This window comes from Papaver somniferum, chromosome 2, assembly GCF_003573695.1.
Source record: "Papaver somniferum cultivar HN1 chromosome 2, ASM357369v1, whole genome shotgun sequence".
NCBI lineage: Eukaryota > Viridiplantae > Streptophyta > Magnoliopsida > Ranunculales > Papaveraceae > Papaver > Papaver somniferum.
Window position 1 is genome coordinate 151,128,277 of NC_039359.1, and position 19,292 is coordinate 151,147,568.

At 36.7% G+C, this 19,292-nt stretch overlaps 2 protein-coding genes and 1 long non-coding RNA gene across 9 annotated transcripts; 1 reads left to right on the forward strand and 2 right to left on the reverse strand.

The window, feature by feature from the left end:
- Positions 1 to 6,241: 6,241 nt before the first annotated feature.
- On the forward strand, positions 6,242 to 6,730 carry LOC113352248 (ESCRT-related protein CHMP1A-like). The gene has a single exon (XM_026596092.1). The coding sequence runs from the start codon at positions 6,242 to 6,244 to the stop codon at positions 6,728 to 6,730; it is 489 nt and encodes a 162-aa protein (XP_026451877.1).
- A 143-nt stretch (positions 6,731 to 6,873) lies between these two features.
- LOC113354121 (glycosyltransferase family 64 protein C4) lies at positions 6,874 to 8,159 on the reverse strand. Its single transcript, XM_026597549.1, has 4 exons — positions 7,566 to 8,159; positions 7,307 to 7,470; positions 7,126 to 7,196; positions 6,874 to 7,034 (listed from the first exon to the last, which is right to left on the reverse strand). The coding sequence occupies exons 1-4, from the start codon at positions 8,157 to 8,159 to the stop codon at positions 6,874 to 6,876; spliced, it is 990 nt and encodes a 329-aa protein (XP_026453334.1).
- Positions 8,160 to 13,321: 5,162 nt separating this feature from the next.
- On the reverse strand, positions 13,322 to 16,635 carry LOC113349453. Of its 7 annotated transcripts, none has more exons than XR_003360188.1 (6): positions 16,214 to 16,635; positions 15,393 to 15,514; positions 15,114 to 15,225; positions 14,855 to 15,024; positions 13,869 to 13,905; positions 13,322 to 13,610 (listed from the first exon to the last, which is right to left on the reverse strand). It is a non-coding gene; the product is annotated as an uncharacterized LOC113349453 (long non-coding RNA). The 7 variants fall into 7 exon arrangements; XR_003360186.1 differs by having other exon boundaries at positions 14,827 to 15,024; XR_003360187.1 differs by lacking the exon at positions 13,869 to 13,905.
- Between the last annotated feature and the right edge of the window lie 2,657 nt (positions 16,636 to 19,292).

Here is a 19,292-nt window from a genome sequence, read left to right on the forward strand (position 1 = left end):
TCGACTCTAGCGAGTGCACTAGTAGCACACAGACGTGTGGGGATTAGGTTTGCTCAATGCTAGATGTCTCCTATATATAGCCTTTCAAATCAGGGTTTTGCCTTAGGTAAAAAGCAAACTCTATCTACCGTTAGATGAAAAACTCATTTAGATTCAAGCCAATATATCTCAATCGTTAGATCGAAAGACATAGCTTGTCACACACACTTGGGTACACGTTTACTGGGTTTGATAAAACCATGCCCAAACGAGTACACGTATGTTGGTTCAACATGATAACCCAAAAGGTCAACTATATGAGCATCTCATATTAATCATGTTCTTCTTCGCCATAACTAGTTCGATTGACTCAAATGAACTAGTTAACAGTTGTTCAATTGTTATGAGATCTTATGTAACTACACAAGACACAATTGAAACAAAGATGATTCGATTCAATTAGAATCGGCTCATGAACATTATATCCACGTTTTGCATAAATCATTCCTTAATAATTAATGTTTCATGTTCAGAGAACATCTTTAGATCATAACCTATTAATCTCACAAACAAGTTCGCGGAGTTAAGTTAATCGGTTGAGTTTTCCAAACTCAGCAGAAATTCTCGGGTCGAGAACTTCCGCCAGTTCGCGGACTGGGTTCGCGGACTTAGCACACAAACGAGTTTTGGAAATCCCAACAAAAATTCTCGGTTGAGAACTTCCGTCAGTTCGCGGACTTGGCAAGCCAATTCCACAATCCTACCAATTTATCTTGATCAACAAAGTTCGAAAACTTCGGTTCAAGGAATACATGGTTATATAATCTAAACTCTCATTTCAATCATTGAAACATTCTCAGAGGGCGACATTCAGTCGTGCAGAACAACATACCTTTCTCGTCAGAGCAATTTCCAAAGTGATTGAAACTTTCATGACTTTCGTGACTAGGTGAAGATAAACCTGATCAAAGCGAAACGCTTTACCAACACATGATTTCGATTAAAAGATAAGCAATAAATACTCAGATCTAAATATCAAGTGTATATGATCTAGTCTATATAGCATACGACTTTTGTCTCATAAGAAGTAGGAGAAGAATATATAGACTTTCGAGTGATAGATAAGTTCAAGTCTTCACATACCTTTTTGTTGATGAAGTTCCACGGTTCCTTGGTGTAGATCTTCATCGTTGTCGTTGAATCACCATGAAGTCCTTGATCTAAACTACACTTTTCCTATCCTAGTCCGAGACTTTGCTAATAGGCTAGAAATCAAGACTTTATAGTTTTGATCACTAAAATTGACAAACATGCTTGATATAGCAACGCATGCGAGGTTGACCGAGCTATGCTTTAACAAGATCATCTAAGGGAATCACTTGTGTAGAGTCCTGCTGAGATTTAAGAGGCGTAAGGAGACTGTACCTTAATCGGTGAATTTCCTTTTAGGGCTCAACTACATTTCAGACCGCAGTTAATTGGTAGTAGGCTAGTGTTTGTAGCGGCTTAATACATTTTGGTGTTCAATCTAAACTAGGTCCCGGGATTTTGCTGCATTTGCGGTTTTCTCGTTAGCAAAACTTCTAGTGTTTGTGTTATTTCTTTTTCCACATTATACTATTTATCTTTATAATTGAAATATCACAGGTTGTGCGTTGATCAATCACAATATCTAGGTCCAACCTTGTTAGTTGGAAAAGACTTGATTGATCCTGGGATATTGGTCTTTGTTACTTTTCAAGAACTCTCTTTGTAGTTAGGTTCATAGATTCAATTATGTAAACGTTATAACAACAAGTGAGAGAGATATAACTGTAGGCACTTTCCTTGATTGAGTTTTTACTCTCGGAGTTGTGTTGTTTTTGTCCATACAGATTTCCTATGAAAAAGTTAGTGGTGTATCTTGGTATCCCCAACACTTTCAAGTTGGTCTATTAGTACTCATCATTAGAATATAAGACGTAGAACCAGGAATGAATTGTTTACTAGGAAAAGAAGACTGCAATCGAACTCCACCTCTACCTTGATAGAATCCTCAACCTCTTATACGAAAATTAGTATTTCTACCACCACGAGAATGCATTTGATTGTTTTGATTAAGCCACAAATGTTTTAGACCTCATATCAGGAAAAGTACTTTGTTTTGACAAATACATAATGATTTCTTTGCTCAATAATAGATTACGAAGATTTCTAAAATAAACTAGTCGATCTCGAATCGGTTTATAACCTAGTTTGATTCCAAAATTGTAAAGGAAAAGTGCAATATTAATCTGCAAGTCAGCATAAAAGCTAACAGTTAGAAAACATTATTCCGATTTGGATAACTGACTTTGGACAGATGGTTGTTCATAAGTTGTGCAATTCAGTTCCACACGTATTTGTTGTGTTCTTGGCACTATAAACAGACAAAGAACTTTTGCAAGTGCAAGTCTTCAAGACCAGAAACACCGCATTGCAGTAGAGAATGTGTTTTAAGCTTAGTTAGAGAATAATCTTGTAAGTCCATTGGTTGGAAATGATTTTTGTAATCTTCCCCTAAGCTAATGAAAAGAAATTTGTTGGATTTTGGTTTGTTAATGTGTTATGTTGATTCGTAAGTGCTCCCCAATTTCTGTGAAGTATAATCATGGTAACGACCCATGTTTGTAGTATAGTCTACATTCGAAGGTGAAACGAAAACCTAATTGAATCTTCCGTTGCATAACCCATTGGAGTGTTGCTATTTACACAGGTGCAAACTTATAAGGCTTAAGTAATCCTAGTCGAAACATGATTCACTGAACTACGTTACTGTCGGGTCATATTCGTGCTAAAGATTACAAGATGCATTCACGGTGTGACACTAAGGAACAACCTTGCAGATAAACCCCTCTGGATCCATAGTATTTTGTTTTTCCCGGATGAGGAGTACATGTAAAATTGCAAATGCCGAAACAGATAAATTTGTCGTAAATTTTATTTTATCTACTACATTGTAAACTTAGTTTAATTAGCGCAACAATCGATGGCGTAACTAACTCCCCACGACTAAACTTTGACAACGTGACAGTGATTCTTATGGAATAAAATCATCGCAATATCTTATTTAAAAATGTTCAATCAAAGATACAACACCACCAAGCTCTCTTCAGGCGTACGTTATCCAGTTCTACAAGTCAACAAACTGTGTTGACTGAATGAAGTTTGGACTTAAAATAATAGCATTATTGACTAAGTCGCCAACTTTCCAATCACCACTTATCTGACATTAACTATGGATCTATCCTAACGCAATCTTCAACCATTAAAACTATTGATTTCTGCAAACACTTTCATCATACAAATTCCAAAAATTTAATTAGAAATTCAAAAAAGTGAAAGAATAGAAGAAAATGTCATCCACATTCGATTTCCAAAGTCAGTGGAAGAAAGAAACACTAAAATCATTCCAAATCGGCAGAGTTGAGAAAACAAAAAGCAAGACGAAAGCACTCAATTTTTTATCGGAGAATTTGAGAAATCTAGCTGACGAATGTGAGAAAAAAATAAAATCCGAAAAGCGCAAGCTCAAGGAACTCTTGGAAACTGAGATCTTTGAATCCTGACACTAATTTTTTGTGTGTCCAAGTTGTATCTAGATTCGCCATCTCCAAGAACCCTTTTAGGATTTAGTGACTACAAAGATTTCATTGGGATTCGTGAAGCCAGGTCCAGTTATCTTTTATCTTGATAACTTGAGTATCATGATCTTGATTGTTTGTAGAGCCTTGCTCCATCAATCAGGATAGATAGTAATCAACAAAGTCTCTTCGTCTCATACTTTATTGATTCCACAATTTTTACACTTGTGAGGTGAATAATAATCTAGGCTGCACTTCGAGTTGGATAAGTCAGGATTTTGAGGATAACTAGACATTTGTCTAAGTTTCTATCGATTTCCATCACCTGGATCAATTGTTTGATATGATTATCCATTTAGATCGTAAATCAGGAAATCAACTATATAGGCTTAATCTGTGGGAGGCTGATTTGGTTTAAAGTATTCAATTAAGGTGAAGCAACTCTTAGTCGTGGGTGAGATCGTCTAAGGGAATCAATTGCGTAGAGTCCTGCTGGGATTCAAGAGGCGTAAGGAGCGCGACTGCATCTTAATCGGTGAATTTCCTTTTAGGGGTCAACTACATTTCAGACCGAAGTTATTGGTAGTAGGCTAGTGTTTGTAGCGGCTTAATACAGTTTGGTGTTCAACCTGGACTAGGTTCCGTGGTTTTTCTGCATTTGCGGTTTTCTCGTTACCGAAACTTCTAGTGTCTGTGTTATTTCTTTTTCCGCATTATACTATTTATCTTTATAATTGAAATATCACAGGTTGTGCGTTGATCAATCACAGTATCTAGGTCCAACCTTGTTAGTTGGAAAAGACTTGATTGATCCTTGGACATTGGTCTTTGGTACCTTCCAAGAACTCTCTTTGTAGTTAGGTTCACGGATTCAATTCTGTAAACGTTCTAACAACAAGAGAGAGATTAACTCTAGGCACTTTCCTTGATTGGATTTTTATTCTCGGAGTTGTGTTGATTTTTTCCATACAAATTGCCTATGAAATACTTGTTGGTGTATCTTGGTATCCCCAACACTTTCAAGTTGGTCTATCAGTACTCATCATTAGAACATAAGATGTAGAACCAGGAATGAATTGTTTACTAGGAAAATAAGACTGCAATCGGCCTCCACCTCTACCTTGATAGAATCCTCTACCTCTTATACGAAAATTAGTATTTCTACCACCATGAGATTGTATTTGATTGTTTTGATTAAGCCACAAAAGTTTTAGAATTCATATCAGGAAAAGTACTTTGTTTTGACAAATACATAATGATTTCTTTGCTCAATAACAGATTACGAATATTTCTAAAACAAACTGGTGGATCTCGAATCGGTTTTATAACCTAGTTTGATTCCCAAACCGTCAAGGACAAGTGCAACATCAATATGCAAGCCAACATAAAAGCTAATAGTTAGAAAACATTATTCCGGTTAGGATAACTGCCTATGGACAGATGGTTGTTCATAGGTTGTGCAATGCAGTTCCACACGGATTTGATGTGTTATTGGCACTATAACCAAGCAAAGAACTTCTGCAAGTGCAAGTTTTCAATACTAGAGACACCACATTGGAGTAGAGAATGTGTTTTAAGCTTAGTTAGAGAATAAGCTTGTAAGTCCATCGGTTGGACAGGATTTTTGTGATCTTCCCATAATCTAATGAAAAGGAATTTGTCGGCTTCAGGTTTGTCAATGTGTTCTGTTGATTCGTAAGTGCTCTCCAATTTCCGTGAAGTATAAAATTTCCGTGAAGTATAATCATGGTAACGACCCATGTTTGTAATATAGGCTACATTCGAAGGTAAAACGAAAATCTGAGTGAGTCTTCCGTTGCATAACTCATTAGAGTATTGCTATTTAGATAAGTGCAAACTTATTCGTTGAACTACATTACTGCCGGGTCATATTCATGCCAAAAATTATTCACTGAACATTTTTAGAAACATGATTCACTGAACTTCGTTACCGCCGCTCATATTCGTGCCAAAAATTATTGGCGGGTGTGACACTGAGGAGCAACCTTGCACATAAAGCCCTCTTCTATCCATAATATGTCTTAGGTTTTCCTTGGATGAGAGATTACATGTAAAATTGTAAATACCGAAACACACAAATTTGTCATAAATTTGATTTCATCTACTACATTGTAAGATACTCCTCACCACCACCACCCAAAAAAAAATTGTAACATTGGTATGAATTTTTAAACTTAGTTTAATTAGCGCAGCAATCGATGGCGTAACTAACTCCCCACGACTAAACTTGACAACGTGATGATGATTCTTATGGAGTAAAATCATCCCAATATCTTATTTAATAATGTTCAATCAAAGATACAGTACCACCAAGCTCTCTTCAGGCATACACTAACTGACTCGGTCTGTGTATTCAGTTCATACAAGTCAACAAACCGTGTTGACTGAAATGAAGTTAGGACTCAGTCGCCAACTTGCCAGTCCCCCACTTGTCTAACATTAACTATGGCTATATCCTAACGCAATCTTCAATCATTATAAAGCTAAAGTCCTCTGCGAATACTTTCATCATCCAAAACTTCAATTAGAAATCCGAAAAAGTGATAGAAAAAAAAAAAGAATCATCCGATTCCAAAATCAGTGGAAAAAAAACACTTGAATCATCATTCTAAAAGCCATTTGTGGGAAGTTTTGTGAAAATGGAAAGCAAAACGAAAGCACTCATTTCTTTATCGGAGAATTTAAGAAATCTAGCTGATGAATGTGAGAAAGCAATAGAACCCGAAAAGCGCAAGCTCAAGGAAGCAATCCAAAAGGGAGATACCAAGCAAACTGAAAAACACACCAAGAACATGGTTGGCATAAGACACGAGGCGGTAAATTTTCGTCAGATAGCTAATCGTATTGATTCAATGGTTGATTACTTTGAAAATGAACCGGAACAAAGTACGGCGTTTGGTTCGATTCCGGCGATTGTTGAATCTGTGAATTCTGCTTTAGCAACTGGAAATCCGAAGAAATTGTTGAAAGCCATGAATAAGATTGAGAAACAATATTTTGATAAAGAAGTTGTGGCCAAGTTCAAGAGTTCGGCAGCTACTGAGAGCACGCCAACGTTTATGTCCGAAGATGAGAAACCTCATAACTGGTTCGACATTTTCAAAGTTAAAAATCTTGTTTTTTTGTGATTCTCATATAATCTGTGGATCTTGATGACAATTTGAATCGAAACTAGTAGCTGCATGCTTGTATCTTTCTTTTATTGAATGGAATTACGCGTGTATATGTATGAATTGGATTCTAGTTTATTCTTCTTCAATGCGAGTTTGGTTCACCAAATCCAACTGTCTCGGCCATCAACAGCTTTTGTAGAAGTAGATACCAAAGGCATGCGCCCATATTCAACCGCAAACTTGTTCAGACATTCCGATCTTCGCTTAGTGTGACCATATATGCCACTTATTCCAGTTGATCCTATCTCGAAAATTTTACCTACAGTAATAAGTAAAAACAACAAAGATTTACATGCTTGGATAACTTAACCAGTAGAAGTGAAGAATACATGAGTGACGAATAATTTAACCTTTCACCCATATTGGAGGAGCGCCTGTCTCATTTGCAACAAGAAAAGACATGGCAATATCTTCGCAGTTCCTGTTACAAGAATTCCAAGAATGAGTGCATAGCACTGCAGGTCTACATGCACAATATTGCGATTCTACATGAAGCAAAATCCAACGAAGACGTATATATGGAGTTAAGACCTGATTTTAGTTACATAATCTCGAATTGATGCGGGCATCTGATTTGTGTACAAACCAAGATACTTCTTGTGGAAAAAGGAAGCCTTGGAAAGCACCATGCTATAAGTACCCATCCACCATACAGACAACCAGCCTCCATAAGTGTACCGGCTCAAGCTTTGTTTCTGCATCCCGAAAATCATCACCAAAATAGTGCATTTGTTAGCTTCAATATAAACACAACCAAACGGATATAGTGACAACGGGGCTTGAGTTATACCTTTTCATCTCCCAAATGTAGTCGAGGTACGAATCCTACCATGGTTTCTGGTGCACTTTGCCAAACATTAAAAGCTAGCTCAACTGAAGTGCAAGGGAAAATAACATCATCGTCTATTGAAAATATGGCGTCTGTTTTTAATTCCTTGATTTCCTTGAATCTGTTATTCAAGCTATTTTCCTTGTTGATATCAAATTGAAGCTCAATGTTTCTCCCACCTCTGGCCTTCGACTGTACAGCATGTTGCAAAGAATTAAGAAGGAAGTCGGATGGCCTTTCCGGTTCACTCCAAACGATATGTATAGAGTCAAGTCCAGCACAAGATGTATAATGAGAGATAGACTGCTTTAAAAGATCGTTTCTCTTCCAAGTGTTCATCAAGAGGGTATAACCTTTATGATACTTTCGAAGAGGACGATAATGTTGTTGTCGTGTATTATAAGTTGAACAGATAGTAAAGAGAAAGATAGAAAAAGAGATGCAGAAACATATTAATAAAATTTCGATCCTCCTGCTACAAGGTGGTCTAAGTACTGCTATAGAAATCCCGAGCTGGCGAAATTTCCTACGGTTGATAATACTTCCCGCTCTCATTTCACAAGACTCAACTGTGTTTCTCTTCGGCTTCTTCTTGAGCTCTCTCATTACTAACAAATTTCAACTGGGAAAAAGGAGATCCCAATATACAGCTGCAAGAAAGAAAACTAACTTCCAGAAATCCCTCATCTGCTTTGTCACCCGCCTGATTAACAAGATACAGCTGCTCATGATATACTTTCGCGAGTTTCATTGCTAGGCACGTTAGAATATCAATTGATCTTCCAATGGTCGATCTCGCAACTAGCTCTTTGTGGTTGCATATGGTGTCCATTCCCACATTTTACAGAGACTCGCTTTAGTATCATCCACGAGGCCAAATGTGTAATCCCAAGGAAGTGTCTTGTATCCGTATGCCATTTTATTTCTGACATAACAGATCACATGTAAAAGCCCTCATTGTTCAAACAGATAAATTTGTCTGCAGTTGATAACGACAAAGTCATAGCATAAAGCAGCTAGCTATTTGTGCAATACAAACAAGGTTATGGTTTCGGCTGTGTCCAAACCACAGCTGGCCGGTTTCCTTATGTATGCAATTTGGCACACAGCAAGTACTAATGGCAAGCGATAAACACTTGCCGTGGCCTAAAATTATAGTCCAAAATTTTGTTCATGCAAACAGGCAAGTCATTGATTGGTTAACACCATAACAGCCGGAACCATCATCTCTCAAAAGTGTTCTTCATTTCCATAACGAGTACTTTGACCATAGCGAATCGCAAGTACACCAGAGTGCCACCTAACGAATGATTTATTCTTATTTGTTAGCGCAGACATGAATAATAAATTGCTTGGGCTTCGGCAGGTAAGTATATTACCACATGCTCATGGATTTTTTATTTGTTTAGTGCAGGCATAAATCGAAAGTCAACAAGACGTATGGGAATGTAAGCATTATAAAACCAATCGTTTACTCAAACAAGTTCATCATTCAAAACACTCGTTAAGAATCCATAAAAATAAAACATTTTGGAAATGGCGCAACGTTTAGAGAAATCGGAAAACAAAATTGAAGAGTTGAAGTCTTTGCCGGACAATCTGAAGTTACTAGACAATTTAAGTTTTCATCAATTACCCAAAATGTTCCTGTTTTATATCTGAAGACGAGAAAGTTAGTACTCCCTCCGTTTCTAAAAAATACGCAAATTTACACACAAACTTGCCTATTTTTAAAAAACAGAAGGAATAACTTGATTCAAAGTGTAGCGGATGAGTACAATTTGAAGGTTTTAGTTGGGTTACAGCAGCACTCGTCGGAGCCTCCGACTATTCGGAGAAAAGATGAACACGCTGAAGCTAAGACCAGCTGCTTCAACATATTCGAGTGTTGCGCCTTTGAATGTTTTTTCTTTCATTATTTTAGGTTGTACCTATTTGCCACCCACATTTTTTCTATTTGCCACGATTGTTAGAGTTTACAAAGTAATTTTACTTTTTCCTACTCACCACTCTAATGTGTCTTCTTCTTCGGTAATCTCAATTTTCACTAAAAATTACCCTAGATTAGAATTCTGTTTAATTAGCTGGCATTGAGAATGAATTTACTCTGGAAGAAGAGGAACAAGATACTACTGGACGTTTGAAGACTAAGTTCGAGTACGACAAATCATGAAGGAAGCTTGTTAAGCCAACGTGAACAGTGATATGGTTAAGCCATTTTCCTATCTTACTTCTTTTGACTACTGATGCAGCCATCTACAACCGAAATAGCAAATGATGATGCTTCAGAAAAAACAAACGGCATATGTCAAGTACTTTTGCAGAGGTACTGAATATTGGGAACAAAGAAGGGGCAAGGTAGATCAGGCTTTTAATCAGTCTACGCTAGATTATGGTCTTTGGCATCATCATAAAACAAGTCGACCCAAATATTAAAGACCGGTTCTTCATCATGATAGTACAAAAAAAATCAAAAATTAGAATCAAAATTTTAAACATGAATTTATATATATGTAATGGCACGTTCAAAAATTAAAACCAAGGTTAGTTTCACTTCTTTTTGGGTTTTGATTTTCCTTGAACACTCCCTACTTAGTAGAAAAAACGAGTGAAAGTGGTGATCAGTGGGAGAGACAGAGCAGAAGAAGGTGGCCGATGGGAGACTTACTGTAACTTAGGGTTTTTTCTTTAGGGCTAGTTGATGGACGGTTTAGTGTTGGGTGTAAACATAAATTCAAGAAGTGGTATTTAGGATAAGTGAAAAAAATTTGTGGGTGGCAAATAGGATAAGTGGAGGTGGCAATTAATGAGAGTGGCAAATAGGAAAAGTGTGAGTGGCAAATAGGTGGAATCTTATTTTAACTAGTAATTCAATCAAAAGTTTCCTCTACTTCAAATTCTTTTAATCAACATTTGAACAAAAGTTTCTTATCATCAAGTTCAGATTGCTGTGTGGATTGAATCCGGCAGGGATGGCCAATTTCCCCACCTGAACCCATCCCAATGGATACCCACCCGTTTGGGTAGGATTTTATTCGCACAAATGGGGACGAGTTAGGGTATGGATAATACCCGAAATTTATGTCTCGGAGATGGGGTGGGGTGGGATTCAAGGTTTTCGTCCCGTAGCTTTCATATTCTAGGATTTAGACTTTTGTATAAGAATTTGTGTCATATTTATGTAGCGTTTGTTAGTGTTCATTAAACGTTCCAATAAATAAGGTATTTTTTTCTCTTTTTGAGAAGGAAGTTTATACTTAAAAAAAGAAATATGTACAAGAACTAGAACAAGCCAACACACATTATGTGTGAATTATTGTATTCTAGTGAAATAAAATCTGATTTACATCAAAGCCTTTAAAAACATCAGTAACAACCATAGAACAATGGACTGCATCAGAATCATAATTAGCTCATGAGAACCCATTTCTCTCCCTCCAAAAACCCTTTTGTTCCTCTCCTTCCAAATGTGCCACATTACAACATAGATTACCTTCCACCATACCACCCTGCACCTCTCAGATAAGTTGTCAATCTCCAAGCTTCATAAAAACCTTTCACTGTGTTTGGAGCCACCCATTAACCTTGAAAGCACATAAAAAGTGAGACCAGACTTCAAAAGTACAAGGACAATTGATCAACAAGTGCTCTGCATTTTCAAAACAAACACAACTTACTCTGCACAGTCACTCGTCTGTGACTCAACATAATTCTTGTAGGAAATAAATCATGTAAAGTAGCCCAAAGCATGAAACTTACTTTTGGTGGTATATTTTTCATCCACGAAAACCCCTGAAAATCACAAACATCTTCATCTTTCCGTTGCATATCATAACACTTTTTTACTTTGATCCCCCCATGAAATCAACCTCATCTTCCTCCTCATTCAAACTATGAACAGGTCCAAGTTCATTAGATAACAAGTCATATTCCATCTGCTCAGCCACATAACACCTTCTTCTTGTTTGACATTGCAACTTGCCATCCACAATCATATCTGCCGCTGAAGCCTGCTTGTTCTTGCAAATCTTATAAATAGCTGGAAATCTATCTTTCAAAGGCACATTTGATGTTCATTTATCTAACCAAAATCTGATTGACCTGCCATTATTCAACTTAAAACTTACATGATTTTGTAAAAAAAAAAAATGGAATCAATTATATTCTTCCACATACTTCTACCTTGAGGAGTTGCATCATTAGTTGGCATAGGAACATCCTCCTTGTTCTTCATTTTCCATTGAACAAATTTTCTCCACAAAGTTGTTTTCTCTTTAGAGTACCTCCAGATCCATTTATCCTTCAAAGCCTGGCTAGTACATCTTAAATCTTTGACACCCAGTCCACACATATACTTAAATTTACATATCTTTAACCATAAAACCCAACACATCTTCCTCTTATTCTCCTTAGAAACCCACAAAAAAAATTCTCATCAACCTTGTTAACTGAAAAAGCGGGGGTCTAACAACACCACCCAATATTTCTCTTAGCAATATGTATGGATTAACTCCGAAATACTTTGTTAGAGAATCAACTAGACAGTCAGACTCAATATAGATAAAAAGTATCTCAAGGAGTTAATATCTCTTCACTTGTTTTGATTTACTCAAGCTAAAACAATAGCGAGTCTTTTTAATCAAACACAAGGAATAACTTGGACGGTACCAAAGACCAATGTCCAAGGATCAATCAACAACCAAAGGTTGGATTTCCAATTGATTATCACGAACGCACAACCTGTATTATTTCAATTATATAAAATATAATGCGGAAAAGAAATAACACAGACACCAGAAATTTTGTTAACGAGGAAACCGCAAATGCAGAAAAACCCCGGGACCTAGTCCAGATTGAATACACACTGTATTAAGCCACTACAAACACTAGCCTACTCCAAGCTAACTTCGGACTGGACTATAGTTGAACCCCTATCAATCTCCCACTGATACAAGGTACAGTTGTACTCACTACAAGAATATTGGACTTTAGCGACCACCGGGATTCAGTTGGTACAGGGAAGGTTTTAGTGGATGGAGCTCTATAGCAGTCATTATGGCAATTGATAGGCTCTGTGGGTGAAGGATGATTGCTAAAGATGTGTACCAACCATATTGCTAGAACAGATATCTGCCGATTACAATGAGGCGACTAAAGTCCTAGTAAGTACAATATTCCGGTAAGGACGGACTGTTGTTGGTAGCGTACTAAACCCTTGTCGCTGAAATATTGAACCCTCAAAAGAGTTTGTTGCTGAAGACTTGTGCATCGTTGGTAGAGGTGACCAGCCAAATAAGTTGTCAGTCGCTGAAGGATTTAACTTACTTGATATTAGTTGTTTGGATGTTGGCGAAGAGCTGTAACCGCTAGATTATCGAGGGAAGAGAGCCTCCTCCAACTGAACTTTAGTTGTTCAAGAGCTTAAGCTTCCACAGTGTTCGTCAGATAAGTATTTCAACGCCGATTTTTGAGTTGGTACAAGGGTTAGGACACCTTCTTTGTGGTTGTCCAAGGTTTCTAACCTCTGTTTCCAAATTGGTTCAGGGTTTGGCCACTACATTTGGTGTTGGTCAAGGTTTCTCACCGCTGTTTTCCAGGTAGTTTCAATATTAGTTCTGAGTGGGTGAAAAGCTCTTCCCACATTGGTCAAGGGTGCCACCCATTGTCCTCAGGGTGTTGGATAAGATAAATACTTCAATTATAAAAATCCAAGAAAATTCAGAACTTTTTATTGATTATTTTCACTCAGTGAATCAGTACAATTAGACAAGATGATAGATTAAAAATAAAATCTAGTCATTTAACCTAGATAAGCATTCAGGTAGTTGACCTTCCTCCTGCACCTTAGGACATTTTGTATAGACTGCACACTTCAGAAATGGCCACTCAAATGAGCAAGCAAGTGATCTGCAGCTGCCAATTGACAGTTTCAGCTTTGAACCAGGGCTTCATCCTCTTGAAAGGCCGCATGACCAAATTACTTGTCCTTGTTGATCTTCTTTAGACCTGCAGAATTCCAATTACTTGTTTTTTAGCTTAACAAATTGAACATGACCTTTGTATTTGATGGACTACCATATCTTTGAAATCCACATGAACCATGCATCCAATTCCTAGTCTTCTAATTCACAAGCTCAACCTCAGTAAAAGCAAAAGATCGTCATAGTATATCCACCAACAAAACCACCAGCAAAGACACATCCACAAGGTCCCGAAAAATGATTATACTAAACTGAGATCTCTTAAGCAATAATAATGCAGTACCCTTTCATTTAAGAATTACAATCAGCAGTTACAACTCCTGACAAAAGATAGAATCAATAAGCAATTAGAAATGTGAAACAATTACTATTAAAAGATCAATAGATTTGTGAAGCTCAATCATCAACTATTTCAAGAACTTTATCCACGCTACTTCGTTCTTACTATATACGTTTTCAACTATCAACTAATTAGGAAGGGAGAACTACAATTGACACTCTCGTAACTATCTGTGCAGGCAGGCGAAACTACATATTGACAACCTAGTACCCTCATTCCTATCAATACATAGATGGCAATGTCAATGGACTATCAAGGGTCATTTTCTGGGGACAGAATAGTCGTCAGTATCGTTGATAACCTGAATTAAAAAATCATCGGATGTTCCTCGAGATCTCGAGGACTGTCAGCTCATTGAGCTAGTACATATTGACAACCTAGTACCCTCATTCTTATCAATACATAGATGACAATGTCAATGGACTATCAAGTGTCATTTTCTGGGGACAGAATAGTCGTCAGTATCGTTGTTAACCTGAATTAAAAAATCATCAGATGTTCCTCGAGATCTCGAGGACTGTCAGCTCATTGAGCTTACTATGAATAATAATGTAATACTTTCTACAAAACTGTATACCTATGGGAAGTAGATGCTTTCTTCACACCAGCATATCAATAAAAGTAAACATAAATTAAAAAACTTGCTATTCTAAGTTAAGTAGAAAGCGATTACAGCTGAGGGATAAATAGGTGAGGCTAGCGCATAAATTGGGAGATATGAAGTAACCCATACTGAAGTTTCCACATGTGATTAGAACAAATATGATGCATGTTAGAACTGTAATACAGTATAAAACTCTTAAACTCTTAAACTTACTCCAGCACACAACTTCACATCACACCATCTAGGAAAACAAATTGACCATTACAATGTTATACAGTATAAAACTCTTAAACTTACTCCAGAAAATAAAATAGTAGAAACACACCATCCAGTTCCAAGCTTCTCCACGGCGTGGACAAGTGCTTCTACCTCATGAACAGAGAAAGGTTTCCTAGTACGGCATTGAACAAGATCTGATCGCCCAGATTTCCTGTGCAGTGGAACTACCCTGCGCATTTGTTGTTGATCCCCATTGAAAATTAATTATCCTTGTTCCTGCAATTAACCACTTGCATAATTTATCAAATCAACACAAGGTAACTGAGAAAATGTGAGAAACAAATGTAATATGTCAAGCGACCTACATTACAACTCGCCAGAGTTGCAATCGCACTTCTACCCGGCAGAGAATTGTGCAAGGGATCAACTCTCCAAGACTTTGAGATAATCCCCTTCTAGCTCTTCCGGACGTAAACACTATAGAAGAAACAAATATGAATGAGCGACTATGATATAAACGAGAACAGAAGAATAAAAGACTGAACCATGTTCAATTCTTCTGCTCCAACAATATAGAGAACCCCAAAATCCAACAGTAATAGAACAGAAATGCGCAAAAACAAAATGTATATATATTTCATTACCATTTGTTGGTGGCTTCCGTCTTGCAATTGGACTTCTCTCTGGCGCATAATTGCACAAGTAACTGATAAAATCGCCCGCTAGATCTTTGTAATAAACCCCCTACTTCTTCCCATAGTAATGTCTACAAACAAAGAAAACATTGATGATAAGAACAATTAAATCAAACTGATAAAAAGGTTACAAACAATAAAAATCTCTTAAACTCATGAAATCTCTTAATGATAAAGCTGTACTATAACATGTGAAGAAAATAAACTTGAGTTTGCATTCTTACTAAGGAATAACCCCATTATTCTGGTAAGTTAAATTGTATTGCTGTAATGACTACATCAAATTCCTTGCTGTAATGACTACATCAAATCCCAACAGATAAAAATGAACCTAAAAATTGTTTACATGCTAAATCCCTAAAATTACATCTTCAAACAAAAAACGACTAAAAGAATCAAATCGTTCACACACATGCAAAATCTAGCATTAGAATCACACCCTAAAATTAAAACTAGATGAAAAGGAATCCTTGAAACTGAAAAGAGAAAGGGTTTCTCTATAAATCAGATAGAAAAAAGGTAAAATCAAATACACTCTAAAACGTAAAATCAAACTGATAAAAAGGTAAAATTAACTCAAAGGGTTTCGATGGGTTTCTTCAAACTAACAAAGGGATTGATCTGATTTCGTCTTATAAATCAATCAGAAACTGTTAACGAAGAAGACAAGCATATGAAGAAAGGAAGGGAAACACTTTGAAGGATTTCATGAAAGAAGGGGTGATTTCGTCTAGAAGCACTTTGGATCTAGTTGATCCGGTCTCACTCACCAGTATCATGCTAATACATTCTGGAACCTTTTTCTTTAAGACATTTCACCGAGCACTTCACCAGCAAAACACCTAACACCAATCAATCACTAAATTTTCAGGAAAAAAATACAATTGTACCAACACTAGCAGCATCTTCTGATAATAATTCACTCATCTTTTCTCCTCCTTCTAATCCATCTCTTATGCCCATTTACTGACTGTGTTAAGGAGGTGCGATGATGGTGATGATGATTTCCATTTTTAGAGAACTTATTAATTTTGGTTTTATAGAGCTTTGATTTGGAGAAATTAAAAGAAAGAAACAGAAATCTGAGATGGGGATTTGGTTCTTTTACAGGAGATACAGAGTTGAGAAAGAAAAGAGAAGCAGAAGAAAGATGGAGGTGGTGCGTAGGTGAAGAAAGAAAAGAGGAATGAAATAAAATGAAACCTTCTGAATCTAGGGTTTTTTTGGTTAGAGTTTTATATCCTAAACGTACGAATAGGATTAGATGTAGTTAATGTTAATCCTACGGTGGAGTATATCAGGAGTAGACGGGTTAACGGGTTGAACACGCGGGCTTGCCGTCCGGTCCGGGCTTACCCGTTTTTCAACAACCCTAACCCGGCTTGTTTAAAAACCAGCCAACCCGGGTGCGGTTTTTTACGGGCCGGAACGGTCCAACTTGCGGGTTTTCGACTTGTTTGTCAACTCTAAGTGAGACGGCAGCCGCAATTACAGAAAGAAAGAGAAAAGAAAAGGGAAAGAGGAAGAGGAAATGAAGTGGAAAATTATCTTTAAGTTTTTGTAAAAGAATTTGAAGTGAAAAAGAATATGAACGGTGGATAGGGAGAGGGTCACGAGGATTCTGGAAAACTATGGACAGTGAAGATTGTGTGTGGGATTTTCAAGCGGATTAAGAAAAGTGTGCGAAAAGAGTGTGCGGCTAAAACGAAGAAAAAAAAAGGTTAGTGAGTTTATTTATCAACTTTTCATTTTAGGATAAGTAATACTTTTATTTTTTAGTTTGACCTTTTTCTTTGGTAAATATACACAAATATCACTTTTCTTGAAATAGAGGCAATATATAAATTAAAATAAATTGGATAATGGTACCACTTTCGAATTGTACATAAATATGAATATATATAAGAATGAATCAGAAAAAGGAAAGATAAATTTCGACCAAACAAAGTTTTCAAGTAAACTAATGGTAGATTTAGGATTGTTGTGGAGATTCTGACTTCGGATAAGTGGTCGTTAAGTGTGACGAGGATTGGTAGGTTTATGGTTTCGGTGAAGATTCAGACTTAGACGAAGAGGTTATTAATGATAATATGTCGAACATTCGTAGATGTAGGGTTTCTACGAACACTACAACTTAGGGGAAGAGGTCATTAATCAGAATATTGCAAGGTGTGGTATCTGTATTCCGACTTATTCTAAAGCAAAATATGACAAGAAGCGATATCTTCAGGATCACAGTGAGGATTCGACTTACTCTGAAGCAAAATATGACAAAAAAGGGTGTATCTAGAGTTCCAGTGAGGATTCTGACTTTATTCTAAAGTAAAATAAAATATGACAAGAAGTGGTATCTTTCGAGTTCAAGTGAGAATTTAGGATTATTCTAAACGATTCATCTCCAATTCCAATTTGATTGGTTTGTGGAAATCTTATTCATATGGTAAGCCTATTACGATACCACGTGTCAAAACAAAAATTAACTGGTGCACTTTATGACTTGGTGAACAGTGTGAGACTGCTTTGTCTAGGTCCATGGTCTTAGAAAAAACAATATAATGGATTGACATTTCTTTTCTCACGTGTATACCATACTAACTTATGTATTGAAACACTAAATCAACAAGTTTTTGCTTATACTTTATGACCTCAGCGGGATGTTCGAACCCTATCTACGCTCCTATCTGGTAAAGTATGTATTTTATTGTATTTTATCAATCATTGATAAGCTAAAAACCCAAAGAATATTAGTATATATAAATAAGAATAACTAAGAATATTTTTATTGACCTTCAAGTATACAAAAGTTTGAATATATATAAGAATGAATTAGAAAAATGAGAGATGAATTCGATAATTATTGTTTAAATAACATACCATTCCAACAAAAAACATAAATTTATCTTGATTTAATGAATCTAGATTCTAGGCTATGCTTAATCTCACTCGATACCGTTGGTTTTATCAACCTCATTCAATTTCATCTGTTATTCATCAATGTTTAATAGCCATGTATTTACTTTTACAGTTGGTAAAGGCGTCCACAGACAGACAATTTTGGTGGACAACTACACTTGCTAGAAATATATTGCTTCTATTATGCTTTTTAGTTGCTATACAGTAGTCGTCGAAATATACTAGCAACACCGGAAATATGATGGTTGCATTAGGTGTCTACCAATAGGATTGTACGGTGGCTAAGACGAGTGACAAAAAATTTATACCTTCTATGGTACGTTTTGGTTACCCAACCATGGTGTCTGAAGGATAGTAACAACAAATGTGATATTTTGGTTGTTAAGTCATCGTTGCTAAAGAGTTCAACCAACTTTCGTTGCTGGAAAACTGGTTGTTAGAGATATCTACCAGCTGGAGCTGTTTTTGGTTACCAAAAGCTGTCGCTGGAGAATTCCGCCGACTGCAGTTGGTAACAAAGTAGTCGCTAATGCCAAGTTTTCTTGTAGTGACTCCTACACCTCTGATCCCAACAGGATACTGCGCACTTGATTCCCTTAGCTGATCTCACCCACAAACAAGAGTTGTTGTAACCCAAAATCACAGACTTGATAATAAACAGATCTGTCTCACACTGAAAAGTCTATCAAAGGATAAATATGTCTCACACTGAAAAGTCTATCAAAGGATAAATCTGTCTCTCACAGATAAACCCTAAGTTTTGTTCCGTCTTAAGATATAAAATCAAGGTGAACAAGAACCAATTGATAATCCGGTCTTATATTCCCGAAGAACAACCTAGATTAATCAATCACCTCTCTACAATCCTTCCTGACTACACAAGCGGATTGTCGAGGAATCACAAACAGTGAGACGAAGATGTTTGGGACTTATTTA